Source organism: Poecile atricapillus, chromosome 9 (assembly GCF_030490865.1).
Source record: "Poecile atricapillus isolate bPoeAtr1 chromosome 9, bPoeAtr1.hap1, whole genome shotgun sequence".
Taxonomy (NCBI): Eukaryota; Metazoa; Chordata; class Aves; order Passeriformes; family Paridae; genus Poecile; species Poecile atricapillus.
In genome coordinates, this window is record NC_081257.1 from 7,051,201 (window position 1) to 7,069,879 (window position 18,679).

Here is an 18,679-nt window from a genome sequence, read left to right on the forward strand (position 1 = left end):
ATACGATAACATTACTTGAAAGAAAAGTAAATGATAATAGTTCTGCTTGTAATACAAATTTTGTGTTCCACCTGAATGAATCAAGTGTAATAAGGCATCTCTGAAGTTTTCAATAATTTCCAGTTTGACTTTGAAAAATGCATATAACATCAGTATTTTGACTTCTACTTTAAAACTAAACCTAAGCTTTGTTTAATAAATGTCTCTAAAAAGCAGAAAGTTTGTGATAAAAGATGTAATATTTATACTATAGCAGGATCATGTTCTTTTATTTCTGAAGCTCAGCAAGCCTTTCAAAAAAGCCTCTTATTTTAGATTTGCATTTTGTGCACCATTCACTTAAAATCTGAAGTAGTCTAAATGTTCCCAAAGGTTAATATTCTACATGTATATATTAATAAAGCAGTAAAATTAAATCTAAATTCCTGTATATATTGTAGATAAATGATATTGAGTACTTAAGTGAAGGAATGAATGCATGCATGTGGTCCTTATTCAGAAACACAGAAGTGTTTGAGGGTGATAAATGTTAATTTTTTTTTTTTAAAGAGCAGACAACACTGCTCTGTAGCACTGTGAATTTGTGGGTGGCCATAAAACAGGTTGCTATGAATACTGGAACTGTTCAGAATGCAGATAAGAGAAAGGGGAAGGACAGAGGAACAGATTTCTCTAGTTAGTTGGCTGAAGATCCACAAATCAATAACAATAGAATAAATTTTGTACCCACAAATTCTTACAACTAGTTGTCCCTTAAGGCTATATATATTCTTAAAGTTTATATTCATAGCTTTACAATAAATCTCTTTCTGTTAAAAATAAGTCATTAAGTATTTTCATTTTCTTAATATTTTAGTTGATACATCAAAAACCATAAATATGATGATGGGCCTAAAAAAATAAATGAAATTCTGAGAGAAAAAATGAAGCCTGCTTATCTTCTCAAATTCTAATAGAAATCCGATTACATTGTACTTTAAGCATTGGAAAACTAAAAAGACTACCTAAAATGATGCAAAGTTGGTAGTATGATATATGGATCTATCACTTGCAAGCATTTCATTTTGCTGTTGAAAGCAGGGATTTTTTTCTTCACAGCTAGTAAAGCTCTATGAGGGAAAAAGTGCTGAAAAATAAAGAAGTGATAAAAAAAGGCAATAAAGTGCTCTATAGTGTTATCTTCCCCTGTAGTTATCTGGATGTGCTTCTAGGAATAAGATACAACAAACATTTGCATAGCTCAAAGTTTTCTTCAGGTTACTTAAAGCAACATTGATTCTGCTTTGAAGCAGAATACAGCTAATTGGTATTAGCTGTGCAGAGGGATAGTCTAAATTAACAGTTAAAAAAACCTGCAATACTTTCATTTGTTCCTGTTCTACTTGATGAATAACTCTAAATGCAAAGATTACATTACATTTCTATGTGTCTTCTAAAATAACATGGGCTGAAGCATAGGGAAAATATAAATGCTTACGGTTTAGTTGTGCAATGCACATGCTTTTCCCTAGATTCCAGCAGCTTGGTGAAAGATTGTTTGTTGCCTGTATTAGTAATAAACTGAAATCTCCTTTGAAAGACTGTGATAGTTAAAGGACAACCAAAGAAGTGAATATTATAATGTAGCTTGGCAGGACACTTGAAACATAATATGGGGAACATTTGAAGCTCCATATTTGTGATGTCCTTGTCCAGTTAGAAATTGGAAGAAGAAGTATCTGTATTTCTGGGAGATGTGGAGGGACCTTGTGGAGGTATTTTGTAATCTCAGTCTCTTGTCCTTTTCTCTACTGCATCTCTTTGTTTCTGCTGTCAGCAACAGGATGTAGAGCTGGATAGACTTTTGGCCTTAATCACGTGTTCCTATTGAATTATGACACTGATTTGTATTTTAGTCATTTTGCAACTGGATCACTTTAGAACAATTATTTTTTTTTACTTTGGCTGCTCACCCAAAGGTGAGCCCATCATCAACCCAGGTGATGTGTCAGACTTTTATCTGATGCTCAGGTGAGTGCTCTTTGTTCCTAGTGTTGTTTTTTACTACACCAATAATAGGACATTTACCTACTTTAAACTCCTATCTCCACTTTATAGATGCATCTTGAATATCCCAAACTGCCCAGCTGTTCTAGGATAGAGATGAATAGCCCAGACTAATGAAAAGTTTCCATATATACTCATTAACAATGATTACTTCAGTGATAGTAAGGATGAAAATAGCTGTCTTCTGCTTGATGATCTTCTTCTGTTTCTTGATTGAGCATTTCATGATTGTCTTCTGCTTCCTGGAATTCCTCTGGTGTTAGAAACCGCCGAAAAACGGGTGTTCTGAGCTGGGTTGGCCTGTTGACAGTGACATTTTGCTCTCCATAATAAATAGTTCTGATGAGAGGGAAGCAGAAGAAGGCGTAGGTGCTGATGGGGCTCGTGAGCTTGTTCTGGTCCACCCGTATGTAGGTCAACTGCTTGATGTTCAGTGGGTCCAGAGTTGGACACATCACAGTAACGTTGATGTCTGTAAGAGAGTGAAAAATATTAATTAAGATGCAGAAAGTGGTTGTGTTTTAGACCTAGTGCAAAAGTGAAACTTATGTTTTGAAATTTAAAATGGAAAGTGTTTTTGTGGCGCACAGCAATATAGCCCTTCTCTATGTTTTAAATCAGTTTTGTAAATGACAATGGTACCAGTTTGGGGGCTTGCAAAATATAAGGTTGTGAGGTAATGAATTTGTAATTACTGTTTTATGTGAATTAAATATTTTCAGAATTCCTTTTCTCTGTATGTTTTTATCAGTTGCCAAATCAGAAGCAATTTTCAAAAATATTTTAGCTGTTACATGAAAAACTGGTATCAACTTGAACATAGAACTATGAATTAGAGGAAAGCTTCAAAAATTAAATCCTCTTTCAAATTGGTCTCAAATGACTGTGAGGATGTGTTTATATTGCATTCCAAGGAATAAAGGACAATATTCTCCCCACACTCTTCCCACAACCAATACCAAAATCCACTAAATTTATTGCTTTTTACAAAGTTTAACCATCAACCTACTTTCAATTTCATTGCCTTCAATGTACAAATGCTGCAAACTTCTTGGAATATAGAACACTTGTTTCAATTTGTTATGTCCAAGATTAAGTTCTAGAAGGTTGGGTAGATTAAAGGTGTTGTGTGGAATGTTCTGCAGGTTATTGTGGGACATTCTTAGAGCAATGATTTGGGGAAGTCTGTTGAAATAGTTTTCTGGAATATGAGAAATGGAGTTATTTTCAAGAGAAAGATGTCGAAGTGACGGTGGCAGGTCAGGAGGCATTGTCTGTAATTTGTTGTTGCATAAGTTGAGCTGCATTAAATTTTTCATGTTTGAAAAGGGTTTTTCTTTGAACACCGAGTCATCAAGTAAGTTATTGCAAAAGTCAAGCATGGTCATGTTAGGCAATCCTTCCAGTGCATTTCTAGGTAGCCGGGAAATTTTATTGAAACCAAGGAGGAGTCTCTCTAGAGAGCTGGGCAAAGGGAATGGAAATTCTTCTAATTCATTATGTTGTAAATGAAGTTGCACTAAGTTTGAAAGTTTGGCAAAAACACCGTGGTCAATCATATGGAATTTAATATTGTTGTAGCTGAGGTTAATTTCCCTTATGAAGGTAACATTAGTGAATGGTCCTGCAGGCACAGCTTCAATGTTGTTGTTTTGCAGATAAAGTTGTTGGACATGACTGGGGATGTTTGGTATTGTCTTGAGTTTCCGGTGATCACAGTACATGGATAAGGGAAAAGCTGGTGGACAAAAGCATTCCTTGGCACACTCAACTGGGAAAGGAAAATGAGGAACTTCAACTTGGCTGTTTGGGTTAAAATAATATGGAAGTTGATGATCTGGCTCCCCACCATATTCATCCTCAAAATCATAGTCTTCATACTGACAAAAGACCAAAGCAGCCCAGAGGAGGTGGAGGATTGATAGGTGGCTCAGAATCGCCATATTTTAAATGTATATGTTGTGACCTGTTGATAAGAAGAAATATTAAGTTTTAAATAGTTATAAAGTAAATAGCACAAAAGTTCTAAGAAGCAGCAATATCTAATGAAATTAATAGAATAATGTCTTTTTTGGGAAACACTGTCTGTGACATTACTAGGAAAACTAAGTTTTGATCTGTACCTTCCACCTAAACAACATAAATTTACTGTTCTTGAAGTAAACAGAGGATTTCTGGTCTGACTTAAGACAAGGAACAGCTTTCCACCTATGCTGTGCCTGGTACTGAAGAGTGCCATAAGAGGACTGCTTCTATAAAGAGAATATTGAAATAAATTACTTGGAAATACTGTATATTTTGTAAAATAGAAATTTATGTGGCTTTGCAAATTGTATGTTCTGTGGCATTTTGTGTTGTTTTTCTATTTTCCACAAAACGTGACCGACTTAGTACTGTGTTAATGACAATATAATGTGATTTTTCTGTTCCCATCATTTATTTAAAGCCAGTACAGTTCAACCATCCTGCATGGCACATGGTATTCTTTATAGATGTGAACTAGTTTACCTTCGAAATACCCTTCTGAGGTGAAATCCTGATGATGTGAAAGGCAAGTCATGTTGCAGGTCAAATTTCTGATGCTCAAAGCCAGTCTAACATTTTAGAATACTTTATGCAGTCAACGGAGCCTTGTTATTTGGCAGAATGAGAGTTGTGAATCATGTCAAGCTGTTCAGTTTAAGCAGAAATGAGTCAAAATGTTACATTGCAAGTCAAACCACAGAAGTCATGGAAAAAATTAAGAGACTTTGCTCAGTATAGTAAAAGAACCCTGAAGCAGAGAGAGAAAAGCAGTTACTCTCGTTTTTTTCATGCATGTTTCATACCCAAATATTGACTCCTTGTCAATATTTGTTTACTGAACACTATCAGTAACAAAGAGATGAAACAAGTGGTCATTTCTGATGATTCCTAGTGATGATTACCTAATGCCTGATGTATTCTATGAACTGAACAGGAAAGAGAGAATTCTAAGGATTAAAGTCGCAACAAGCTCTTGGAATTTGATGCATCCTTGTAAGTGTGCTGTGTGACACAAAGCCTGTGAGTGCCAGTGGCTGGGTGTCACCATGTGCCATTGCCTAACCTGCATATCTAAATTCGCTTTTGAATGTAGTCAAGTTTCATAACTGATGAGAACCTTAAAATCAGGTTTGATTGGAGTCAGGAACTCCAATCCAGGTAGGTCCTTAGCAAAGCCAGAGACTCCATATCCCTGCAGCATTGTGGGATGTCTGAGTTAATTAAGCAATGAGCAGAGACACAGAGCAGCCTCACACTGCAGTGCTGCATAAATGCACTGTGCTGGGTTGGGAGGCAGTTCTGTGCTTCAGGAGGAATTCACTGGGTTTCATATTTCAGGCAGTGTATATCAGAATATCTTCTAATCAGTTCTGTCGGTGAGTATCTAAAATCTGTTTCTAACTCCTGTGACTACCTTCTAGTTTTGTGGATCAGATCCCAGTCTGTCCCTCTTGCCTATTTCGTGCTCTTTGTTTCCTTTTGATTCCTCCCTCTTCAGTTGCAGTCCAAAACTTGAGCTTCACCCTCTGTTTCTATTCTGTCAGCACTTCTATTCCATGTCACAAAACTTCCAATTAATAGTTTTTGTTCTCAGTGCCACAATTGTCCTCAGAAACCAGGAGGGACAACTCAGCAAAGTCTTCTCACTTTGAGCAATAAGGCCTTTATGGGCTCAATCTGCTTGCCATGTGGACAATGTGAAGAGAGCGCCCATCATGTCAGATGAAATGATAAGTAGTTTGTACCCAAGTCTCCCACAGGTTTTACGGAGAGATGGAGGAGCTGGTTTTGGGGAGACATTTTGTCTGCTTTGACTGTAGCTGTAGATGAGTATCAATCATCTGGTAGAATAGTAATTGTCCGGCCAGGCTTGCATGTTGTGTCTCAAAGCACCGAGACACTGACACCTCTTCATGAAATATTTAATTTAACTAGCTTTAAAACACTAACATCAGGTGAAACTTGATAACAGGAAATGCAGGTCAGATGCACATAGTATGATAAAACACATGATTACAAAGCTGAAAAACAAAATCTTAAAAGCTTGATTCTCTACCATCTGTAATGAAGTCAGAGCTCAGTAACTGTATTTGTAAGCAGTTTACTTGCTGAAAGCTAAATATTATATAACATGCATGAATCACTCTTCACTGAAAAATAACACAATCAGTTAATTTTATTCCTGCTTACCAAGAAAACTTACTCTTTGGAAGTCTGAGAAGTTCAAGTTGTGGAGGGCAGCAATTTCTTGTGCTGGTGAAATAATCTGAGACAGCGTACCCCAGCTGGAGGAACAAAAGGTCTGTCTAAGCCATATTTTGTGGTAAGGAGCCTTGTGGGAAGGCAACACAAAATAACAGCCTTGGCCCCTCTTCTGATTTGCCAGTAAAATTAAAAAAACTGCTTTGTGCCACATCATCACTTGCTGTAGATGCTGTGTCATAAGGCTGTGAAGCAATTTCTTCTTTTGTTCAAATCACTCCAGTATAATTGGCAGGATTCTTTCAATACCAACTCCCATTAAAAAAAAGAGACTAAGACTTTGAAAATGATTACAGAGGTTATTAGTTCATAGTGCGGGTTCAGCTGCAGTGATTCAGTTCTGCAAAGGGTTTGTCCCCTGAGGATGAAGTTAAGAAACAGTAAAAAAATTAACCTTATCAAAATCAAGGGGAAGCATGTGCTATATACATACGCTCTTATAAACCTCTTCCTTATTTTACCCCCACAGTGTCTATGTCCTGTGTCCTTCCTGCAAAGAATTTGTTCTATACAGTACTGTCAGTGTGGTGGTGTTAAAGTTCAGCATTCACAAATAACTTTCCAACATCTTTTTTGCTAAGTTGTATAGAGAGAGCATAAATCTTGTGGGAAGGGTTAGTATGACATGAAGCATAAACCATTTTACTCAAGAAAGATATTTATCTTAAGTTTTAAGAAGAATTAAAGATGGTACAGTTATCTGCCATTGGTGCTGTATGATACTTAAATACCTGTGATATATGTAAAAAATTGAGAAAATGGGCAATTTTTTTAGTGAAGTGTATGATTTATCCGAAGCATTTAATTACGGTTTTGGCTTGGTAAAATAATTACCTTATTTCAAAACCTGTTCACAAGGAAGAATCTGGTTCTTAAAAATTCTTCTTTAAAAGTGCCTTATAATGAAGTATTACAGTTCGGTTTTTTTTAAATGCAGTAGTAAGTTTTCTTTTTTTGTCTTTGAACTTCATGAAGCTGATGATTTGCTCAACCTTTCCAGGTTTCTTCTCTAATATTGAGGACAAGAATATGTTTAAGAAGATAAACCATATGTAATTCTAACATTTGGAGTATAAAGAAAAGCACCAGAAGTCATGACCAAAGTGGTACTGTAGGAGTTGACAATACTGGAAGTAAACTAAAGCAGTCATGTATTTATGTAGGGAATGCCCAGTACAAGGGAGAGGTTGAAAGAGAGAAATTAAAACTCTATAATCCTTGAATAACGGTACCACAAATAGTTGAATAGCTACATTGTACCACTAAATCAAAACCAGTAAATTTTTTTTTTTTTAATAATTAAAAGAATACATACACAGTGAGAGAAGAAAAAAGCCCCACCAAGTTTGTTATGACCAGTTAGTAAAATGTTACTAGCTGCTACAAAATTTAGGTATTTTTTTAAGCACAAGACAAAGAACATGGCATATATTTTTGGAAGCTTTGTTCTAGTAACAGTTGTAAGTAAAATATACATAAAACTATTTTATCCAAAGATAAAAATTAGAGTTTCAATTTCATACCTGATACTTTTCTATTGCTTTCTACTACTGATTGTGTCCCAAAGTCTCTTAACCTCTTAGGAGATCTAAAATCTCATGGTGAATTTAAAAATCCATGGTGGCAGGACAGAAGAGTCTATCCTTTGAAAAATTGTGGTAAAGCTCTTGATTTGAAGCATATTGAGCTGCAGAGGTTGATGTGGCTCCAGCCATGGAATATATTAAGGCTCAGTTCCTGTTTTGTTGCAAGAACTGTTTTGGAGTCAAACAAGTCTACACTTTGTGATCTTGGTCAAATTGTGTGGTTTGATCTTCATGTTTGTTTGTGGTGTGGCAGGAATTTCCCTACAAGGCAGATTATGAGGGGATTAAATTTAGCATCCTTCATGTAAGGCTTCTTGTTTCAAAGGCTGTGAAAATTTATTGAATTTTCAGCATATTTTGTTTTTCAGTTTTAAGAATGCTTTAGAAGGAATTATTTTTAATGTTTATTTTTTTTTCATCATTTTATTTATGCAGTTGTGATGCAAAAGTGGGATGTATGTCAGTCTAAAAGTCTGAGTTGGCTTCAAGCTTTTCTTCAGCTAAACTTGGATGGATCCTTTTTATCAATTAAAATCTTCAGAATTTTACCATGTCCATTAACTGCAGTCAACTTACGAGACTTGTCAGTTTTTCAATTTTGTTTCTGGCCTGAAGACAAAAAAAAGGCTGTTCTATTATTTTATGAATTTAGAGGTTTTTATTTAGTTCAGTATGGTCTGCTGAACACATTTAAAATGCCCAAGTTTTAGTCAAGCTATTCTTGGGATAAAGTAGGAAAGATCACCAGTGGTCTTGAGGTGAATGGGACTGGCCCTGAAAATAAGAAGATATAAATTACTTTTAAGTTACTTGGCCTTACATTCACTGTTTCATGTAAGAAATTCTTGGGTTTCTTTGTGTTTGGTGGGTTTTTCTCGGTGAGTTTCTTCTTCCTTTTCCTCCAAAATTTATAATGGTTCATATGAAATAGAAAGGGAAAAAAAAAAGGAAGCACATTTTATTTACAGAGGATTTAGGGAACTCAAAGAAGCCAAGGTGGGGAAGTTAGACCTGAGGTTTGTGTTGGAAGTGTGATCTTAATAAAATTGTGAAGGTCTGGCCTTGCTATCAGATATCTGAAAAAAGGCCTCAAGCTCAAAATTTTAAAATCCTCAGTTGACAACTTTGAAGGAAATCTGTGTTTTAGATAAGAATTGGTGATGTTCCTGTGAGTGAGGGCACAGTAAAAAAGGGAGTACATAGTCAAATATAACAAGGAACTGTGAAGGTTGTAATTTGGTTCTCTGTAGAGCCTGTGGGTAGGAAACAGCTGTAAGCAATGTCATTCAGGCTGGGCTGCATTTCAAAGTCACACTGGAGGCACAGAAGCTCTTGGCATCCCAATTTTCAGGTCTTAACTGGCAGCCCAGCACTGCTGTCATCAGCCACCTGCAGCCTCTGTGAATTCCATGTATGATCTGCAAAGGTGCTGCTTACCTGTGCTTGCCTTTGGCAGAGCTGACTAAATATTTGGCCTGTAGTGGTTGCTGGATTTATTTATCCTATGCCAGAACGCCTCTGAAAATTCACTGACTGCAGTGTAGAGCTCAACAAATCGAGATGCTCAGAGTCTTGTTCTTGCAGAGCCTCCAGCCTGAGCCCTCACAGACTTTGGTGTTGTTCTGCTCTTCATGGAATGGAATGCTATTCCAGGAGTGTGTCCCCGTGGGAACATGTGTTTTTAAATGTTATGTAAAAGGGGCTACCAAATCATATCAACAGAGCTAAGACAAGGCCTAATCTGTTAAAAAAAAACTAAAGGAGGACAGAGCTGTGCCCTGTGTGGGGCTTTCTCTTGCCTCTGACCTGAACCTTGTTGTGTGGTCCCTATTTATTTCCCATTTAGTAGGTGGTATTATGAGATCAAAACTCTGGCAATCCACATCTTGTGCAGCCTGTTTTCAATGTTTTGCTTTGTTTCACTAAGAGCTCCTGGGAAGAACATGTTGAGCAACTGAAAACAGTTGAGCTTATTGACCTTGTAGCATGGGAATCAATATAATCTGGTAGGAAATTGAGTAACTTCTACTAATGAACAGTAATACACTGAATTTTTAGTGCTGAATTCACTAGAAGCATCTATGGATCTAGAAGCAATATATTAGGAAGCTCTGATCTCATTACATGATTGGTTACAGTTGTGCATGAACATGTGCGAGGAACAATTGGTACTGCAAAAGCAAAGTATCAAATTTCCTGGCATGTTCAAATTTACAGTATGTGATATGACAATATCAATTTATGGTAGTGGCTAACTGACTCTGAAGGACTGACAGAAGAGGAGGGGCATAACATTTTTCTGAATATATTGCTGTGTTAGAAATCTTAGAAGGATTTAATACCATATTAATACCTCTCCCTATATAAGGGAGAGGATACATTTTTTTTTAAATAGATGGATTTTACAGTAGAGGTATCTAAATAGTCCTTACCATGTAGTGTTTCTACTAACACAACAACAAGCAGTCATAAACTATTTACACTGGAATAATAAAATAAGTTGAAAATTGATGTAAGCAATGTTATCTGTACCAAATAGTGTCTGGTTCCTCCAAAATACGCTGAATTGTATGAAATTATAAATCTCTGCTGAGGAGAGTCACTGTTGTCAGCTGACACTTGTGTTTTTAGTAATTGAATAGCTTGTTTAATAAATGTGCTTTGTGTTATACTCTTTATTTTTATACAGCCTGCTTTGGTTGTTCCAAGACAGATGACTTTGGACTGTGTTTTCCTCCCATGTGGAGTTCTGGGAATAGTTGGTTTTGCAACCACTGTTTACTGGTGCAGGTAAATTCATTTTCTTGAGGCAGCATTAGAAGCTGGACCTCAAACTTTAACAGTCTTTAGTTTGCCTGATTTGTGTCTTATATAAAATAATATAAATTATCGTAGGATATGACAGGTGTCTTGCACTCATTAATAAACACTAAATAAAAGAACACAGTGTTTTGGAAGGGAGGAAGGTAATGAAGCTGCTATTCCAAAGCAGGCACTTCTCATTTATTTTGAGCAGAACTGTTGACTTTAGTGCCCTAAACTGGTACATGTCTAAAAGAGATTATGTGAATTCCACCATAATAATTTATATTATTCATTAGCTTGTTTCATTTATTTATAGCTAAGGACTTCCTACAATTTTGATTAAAGAATTAAAAAATGTGCTTGAAATGTGCTTCAGATTGTTCTCAGGTTTGTATCCAATCTGAAATCATATGTTTATAAGCTTTTTTAGGCATTTCCAGGCAAGTATAAAGAGTAATTGCCGAAGTTATTTGCCAAAGCATTCCTGAATGATCATGAATAGGAAAATGTTTTGCATTAGCAGAAATTTTCCCCTTGTACGTGATGGAAAGTACTTCCTCTTTACTCTTTTGAGTGCATTTAAGAGTGATGGTCTTTGCTTTTACAATCATTACAGAACGCATTTCTTTTCTAAATACCTATTGCTCTAGAAATACTCAAACAAATTCAACTGTCCAGCCTGGTAGTGCAGAGGATTTTTCCAGGCAGCCTCTCAGCTCTCTCCTGTAGTCTGGTAACTGAACATCAGCCTTAAAATGATTCTAAATTTTTATTATCCCCTCTTTCTTAAAGAGAATAAATCCTTTCTTTTTAGCACGAACCTCGTAATGCTGGCACCATATTGCCTTTATGGCCTGCAGTGCAGTTCTTATGCAGCCATAATCTGTGACTTGGAAGCTTTCACAGAAACACCAGGTGTTATTACACATCATTCTGTAGCCTGGCATATCATTTTATAAGGAAAGATATAATCTCCCTACCCTTTGTTTCCTTTGGTTACTCTCCATTTTGTTTGAACTTTCTTTAATATTAATACTCCTTTGTGAGTGATGCTCCTGCCTGACATATAAAATGAATGTGTCTTCTGATTTATGGGAGTTAATCAAATCAAAAAGATTTCTCTGTGGTTTGAATAATTTGTGAGTCAGCTCCTCCTTGGCAGAGCTGGGGGAGGGGATCTTGATCCAGTCACTCTGGCTGGAAGTTGTTTCTTCTATTACCTCTTCTGGGATCCTTCAGAGGCCTTACTGTGAAGACTTGAGCAAGGCTCACACTTAAACCACACACAGAGAATCACAGAATGGTGAAAGCTCATCCAGTTCCACCCCCTGCCATGGGCGGGGACAACTTCCCCTATCCCAGGTTGCTTCAAGCCTTGTCCAACCTGGCTTTGGATGCTGCCAGGGATGGGGCAGCCACAGCTTCTCCTTCCATTTCATTAAGGAGAAAAGTTGACCTGGGCATTACAGACCTTCCATGGTAATATGGCAAGTTTACCAGATTAGTTCTGTCCTGCTTCTGACACCTTCTCTTGCCTTGTCCTACTGCTTTTTGAAGAGTGAAGTAAATGCCTAAAGCTCTTTGTAGCCAAAATATAAACATCCATTACATTTTTGTTCTAAAAAAATATTAACCGGATCTTAGTAAGGGGGTGGCATGAAATCAGTGCTTTGAGTGATTAAATTTTAACAGAACTGAGTAGTAGCTCCCTTTAAAAATGTCAGTTTTAATGCAAGACAGCTGTCCAGATCTCCCTTCACATCTTTGCCAAACACTTGGCTTAATGCTGAAACTTCTAAATAAGCTGTGTGTTGTGAAAGCAGCCCTGGAATGGGGGCTGGGGTAATTGTTTTGAACTGCTAATGACTGAACTAGACACCAGGTTTAGCATACTGGGTGAAATGTTTGAGTGGAAAGGTACTTTTTAGAAAGACACAACAGTGACTTTGCAAAGCAGTTGCACATCTGACAGATGTGTTTTCCATGCTCACATTTTCTCCTCTTCTCAGGTTCCTGTGCATTCTGATTTTGGGAGGGAACTGTTCAAGTGGGAAGCATACATTACCCTTTCTGTCCTAAGCACAAGGCACTAGAAGCAGTATGAATCCATAAAACACAGTGTTGCTAAGGCAAAGCATTCCTAAAACAGGAGTAATGAAATATTGCCTTACACGTGTGCTCCAATGGAACGCGCTCAAGGAAAACAGCACCAAGAGTTGTAGTTAGTTTATGGTAAGAAACATTTTATATTTTTAAAATACTCACTTTGTTTGTGGCTTTATCATAAATAATGATACAGGGCTTTTATCAAGAGTAACTACTTTTTTTCTTCCATCTATTAGAGGGACGCATTAAGAAGGGTATTGAAGACTGAGTTTCGATCAGACTTAGTTTCTATTTTTCTGAAATAAAAGATTGTGGGTTTCTAAATGCTAATTGTTAACTGAGGTCTTCACAGGAAAAGCAAGGGATCTCTTGGCATGTTGGTTAAGAAAGTGCTTTTGGGGCTTGCATGTAATAATGGTGGTGTGAGGTTTGAAGTGTTTTCTTCTGTATGGCATCACAACAGATTTTATCTCATATCAAATATCTCAAATTTACAGGCCACTGTACAGGAGCATAGTTTGTCAGAGATCATTAACTGCCCAGGTTAGGTAGGTGTTTGCATGGAAAATACCTTCTAAGAGTACCCTGGTTCTTTAATCAAAATTCATCCTATTACATGATGGTTCTGCTGGTTCATATTAAAATACGGCAGTATGCAGTCAGGGAATATCGGGGTAAAATATTCCACTTTTGTACTGACATTTAGCTTTGCTGTATTTTCAAAAGTTATCCAGCTTTCTTTTGCTATGTTAGTCATTTTTTAAATGGAGTTAAATCAAAAGTTTTTTTCCTTGTAAAATCTAGTATCTGAGGAAATACAAGATACCAGTAATATTAATTTACAGGAGGGTAACATCTAAATAGAAATTGAATGTATTAGCTTAAAATATAAATGAAAAATATTCATTCCAAAAAGCCAAGTCAGCTTTCCTGAAGTTATTAATTTCTAGGTATTAATCACTATATTTTTCTTAAGCAAGTAATAATTAAACTGCATCACAGTATTGCTGGTGGAGAAATGCAGATAGACAGTTGCTTTTATAATTCTTGCTGAGTACTAGATTATTCTGTCACTTCCTGAATCTGGATATCTTCTCACAAGGTTAACACAAAAGAGGTTTCTTCATGCTAAAAATTAGGCCCTTTTTACTGACTTTTGACTGCATCATTCACTCTGTTCCTTGTTTTGCCCTGGAGAATAGGAAGAAGGTAAAAGAAGGTAGGGCTGACAGAAGGATAATAATGGTGACTGGATGTTCTCAGTGACCTAAATAAGATATACATTTTGGTAAAATAGGATATTTTAGAATAGCAGGCCAGTTTTCTTTTCCACAAATGAGTTAAGTTGTTCTGTGAGGAGTGTTACTGACAGAAAAATATTTTCATTGGTCTTTATGTCTAAACAGCTTTTGGAAATAAGACCAGCTGAAGAATTAAGCTCAAGTCCATTCTTGTGTCTGTGACTTGCTCCCTCTCTGTCCCTCTGGAAATCTTCCATCCTCTGGCAGCCTCTCAGCTCAAGATTTTTTCCGTTCTTAGCAGAGACTGTAACTCTGTAATAATTCCTGCAAATGTAATTGTGAAGAGAAATTGTTCATTTCAGTGTGGCTTCCTGATTCTGATAGAAGCCTTTGTGCAGGTGATGGGTAGCACACGTGGAATGAACCGGGTGTGTGAATCAGTTCTCGAGGGGCTCTCTGGACTTGTGATTACTCTGGTGCATCCAGGCTTGTTAAATTCCCTGCTGTTGCACAGGGAGCTGGGGCAAGGCTTGGCTGCCTGTGGAAATGTGTGAAATTCTCATCAAAACTGAATCCTCGGTGCTGCAGTGCCAGAAATCTCATCGTCGTCACATTTCCCCTGGACAGGGATTTGAGACAGGAAAGTGTTCATGCATAGGAAAACCTGGCTGTGTGGGGTTCCCACTGCAGCCACAGCAGCACAGTGGTTAAAATCCAGAGCCTGACTGTTCACTTGGGTAGGAATGTTCATATTTTATACAAAAAACTGTAGCAAGGCTGTCTATCAGCAGTGTGTTCCGTTGAGCCAATCTTTTACTGGTCACATGGGCCTTGAGAAACATCCCAACTTGCTTCAAAATATTGATTAGTTTTGGAAGTCGCTTAAATATCATGCAAATCTTTGTTTTTGTTTATTTCATAAATAACCTTATCTTTCATCTCAGTGATTCATTGAGTATGGAGGGTAAATCTTGCATTTATCTTAGCAGATAATTTAGACCATGGTATGTGATACGTGGCATTTGGAATTCGAGTCAGATTTTCATTTACTCCAGAACTTTTCCATATGTTTTCTATTAGCAGCTTTGTTCTCAAATCTCTGGTCTCCCTAGAAAGGAGGGAAAAAGTCCCAACACAAGCCCAAAAAGCAATATTAACATAGAGAATAAGAAAAAAAAATAGCCTTCAGAACACAATTTTATTATTTTTAGTTTAATACTGCTTTTATTATCATGCTGCTGTCAAATTCTGATCAAAATAAAATGAAAATAATAATGTCTGTTGCGGTGTACCATAGTTTTTCTGGATAAATAGTGCAATATTTTAACTGGCAATTGAATGAATATGGAATAAGTATCTTCATGAGATAACAGCAGTTGCTTTTTAGGACATGGATAAATGCTTTTTGAAATGACATTGAAATGACATTCTAAAATTGCTTAACAGTGAATTAATATCATTTTCTATGCACAACCTGGCTTAGATAGCTGAGGTATTTTGCTGCTTTAGAAAACAGATATGAAGGGTTAAAAATTTGCACATCTTAGTTTATATTTTTCAACTGCTCTCGTCTGAGTCATTTCACTCACTTTTGGGAAATGCAGGTGCAGGAATTCCTAATGGGGTACTCATGAAACATTTTGGAAATTTCCATTCAGTTTAAAATAGCCAAACTTTCCCTTCTTTATTTTTTAAAGAAAATAACCCTTTATCTTTTTCACTTATTTCACTTGGCATCTTTTAATCCTATTACCAATTATAACCAATTTTGACACAGGATAGAGAGAAATATTTATGTGCTGATTATTAGTTTGTGAAAAACAGCAGCTGGGCAGAGGTGAATGCTCCAGAGAGGTCTTTCAGCTGGGGAAGGGACAGTTCCAAAATCCTGCTTAGGAGCAACGGGAAGGCAGGAGAGGACAGAGGTGAGAGTGACCCCTTGGCACAGCTGACTTTGGCCTTCGGCAGCACAGAGGTGCTGTGGAGTGAGGTAGAGAGCAGCTGGAAGGACCTGAGGCTTGCACAACTCAAATCCATAGGAACCCTGGCTTCTGGAGCTTCTTAGCTCTTGGAATAACTTAGCGACAGCAAGACTGGGAATGAAGAGTTGTCCTTATCCCTTTAAAGCAGCCCAGGATACTCTGAGCAATCTTTCCACAAGGGCACATTGGCTCATGCTCGGGTTGTCCACCAGGACCCACAGATCCTTTCCTGCAAAGCTGCTTTCCAGGTCAGCCCTCAGCCACCAGTGCATGGGCTTATCCCTCACTAGGTGCAAGAACTGGGGCTTCCCTTAGCTGATGTGCACGAGCTCCTGTTGGCCATTTCTCCAGCAGCATAACCCCAGAGAGTCACACAGCAGTGAGCAGTGAACCTATAAGGGTGATCTGCTCTGTCCTTCAGACAGCCAGTGAAGATGAGAACAGAGCTGGAGCCAGCTCTGACCCCTGGGGTACACTGGCAGTTCCTGACCCACCTGGAATTCACTACATGGCCTCTCTGCTTGCTGCCTTCCAGCCCATTTTCAGTCCATCTCACTGTCTGCTCATCCAGCCCAAACTGCATTTTGCTGTTAAGAATTTGCAACTCTTTTTTCTTAAGATCAGGCAGTGACATCCAAAGAGCTGTGCTCTTTATCTGTCCAGCTGTCCTCTTCTTCCTGACACTTCTAGCCCACTTAACTGATATACTGGATTCCTGCAGGTTTCATCCTCCGCAGAGCAAGAAGACACAATTAATACTGGAAAAAGGAAATAAAATAAACACTTCTTCACCTTCTTTAACTCAATCTAGCAGCAGGAGAAAGCATCTAGATCATATGAAAGAAAATGTGTTTTATTGAAGATATGTTTTTATTTGTTGTGTATATTTGCCAGAGCTGATGCTGGAAGTTAAAATGAGATTTAGTAGTATCTTACATTCTTTAAACATTTTTAACTTGTTAAGTTTGCTGCTCTTTGTATAGTAATGCTGCAATATTCTTTGCATTGCTGTATTTGAAGTACTGCATTAAGTAGGTTGATATTGGGAAATGAGAAGGGGAGAAGACCTGGAAAAATGAGACTGTTTCATCCCTTGGTAATTTAATGGTGTAGAGCATGACATAGAACGCAGGGTTTAGCAGCACTCAAATGGCACTTTAGTACTCAAACAGGCCCCTCTGCTTAATCAGTGTTTGTGACCTTTACTGGGCTCTTCCTCTGTTCTGAGAGTCTTTGTCATTTATTCTTCAGAATGACTTTTCCTTGTGTTTGTAGCTACAGGCTGCCACCCTCTGGTGAAATATGTTAACTGTTGTGTAGGGACCTGACAGATCTTCAGAAGAGAGAAGCCCTTTAAAGTTTGAAAATCTTAGATGGAGTAAATACTAATTTTTTTATTAGACAAATGTAGATACTTGTACAAGGAATAAGTAATGAGGAGACCCTGCGAAGCATTTATATCACATTTCTCTTTCTCCCTCTTTCCTTTCCCTGTAACATTTGTAGAGAATGTAAAGGTGGAGTTGAGTTGAGTTCTTGACAGATTTTCTTCCCATCTGCCAATACTGAAATTATTCTGGGGGAAGATCACAGAACACCAGTGTGTTATCATCAGTTAATTACTATTCTGTTAATTGCATTACTGTCCATGTTCAGAAACCTTTGCTGAAACTGTGTAAGGTGCATTTTATATCATAATGTTTGTGTGCCACTGACACATCCACCTGGGTCTATGTTAAAGTATGCCAAAGATGCAAGGTGTTGAAATTATTAATTACTACAAATTCCAGCTGAAGAATGATATCTGAAAATAGTGGAGGTTAATTGAGCATATTTTTTTCTCTTAAGTGACAGCCATCCTCTCAGTTTGAGGTGATCTAGGAAATTACTGCTTTTCTCTAAAAATAAAATCTACAGGAAATAGTTAAAATGAACCATTTGATACTTCCCTGCTGTAATGCAAAATTGTCAGTGTAATTTAAGTCACAGATTAAGTTTTTTTAAACTTCTAAGCTGGCTGAATTTGCCTGGAGGATGGTGCAAACCTAAGCAGTTGATAAAATCGTTTGGAGATTATTTATTAAGAGTGAGGGTAGAGGGAGTTTCTTCAAAAGTGGTGCTGCAGTTTCTTCTGTGAATGTTCTATGCATGGGTGCTGACTGGAAAAAGAGTTTCTCAGGCTGGATGCCTGAGTCAGAGGAAAAAGTGAGAAGGCAAGAGAGTTTTTAAGGCTCTGGAAGGATAAGATCAAGACTATATGGTCTTCTACTTCTTAGGACTTTACTGTATTTTTACAAAGCTTTCCCATTATAGTGGGACTTCAGTAGCAGACTTAAAATTTAGTGAAACTCTTACACAAGTACCTGTAAAGAATTCGTAAGTTTAGAGAGCACGAGGATGCAGTTCCTGTTGTCCATTGCATTAACCTCAATTAGATAAGGAATTGTATGAATTCTCTGTTGTGTTTCCTTTCAAACCTTGCCAGTGAATTAGTGTAGAATAATGCACTACACAACACTGTGAGTTTGTTCTTTTAGTTAAGCTACAGAATTGGAATCAGCTTTTCTGCTGGTGTTGACGTTGCTGAAATGATGTAACTAGTATAGCAGGAGTGTTTATGAATACA

General features: G+C 37.3%; 2 protein-coding genes across 3 annotated transcripts in view; one reads left to right on the plus strand and one right to left on the minus strand.

Annotated features, from left to right (window-relative positions):
• Nucleotides 1-18,679, plus strand: part of CENPP (centromere protein P) — a 111,638-nt gene that overhangs the window by 31,743 nt on the left and 61,216 nt on the right. The gene's annotated exons all lie outside the window — the stretch shown is intronic.
• OMD (osteomodulin) lies at nucleotides 1,630-6,338 on the minus strand. The gene is made up of 3 exons (XM_058844632.1): nucleotides 6,275-6,338; nucleotides 3,056-4,012; nucleotides 1,630-2,518 (listed from the first exon to the last, which is right to left on the minus strand). Exons 2-3 carry the CDS (start codon nucleotides 3,987-3,989, stop codon nucleotides 2,199-2,201), a joined length of 1,254 nt encoding a protein of 417 aa, XP_058700615.1. The 5' UTR covers nucleotides 3,990-4,012; nucleotides 6,275-6,338; the 3' UTR covers nucleotides 1,630-2,198.

Coding starts and splice junctions, on each gene's coding strand:
- OMD (XM_058844632.1), bottom strand. CDS start 3,989: ATGGCGATTCTGAGCCACCTATCAATCCTCCACCTCCTCTGGGCTGCT. Junction 2,519..3,055: donor TGAAGGCAATGAAATTGAAA/GTAGGTTGATGG, acceptor ACTCTCTTACAG/ACATCAACGTTACTGTGATG.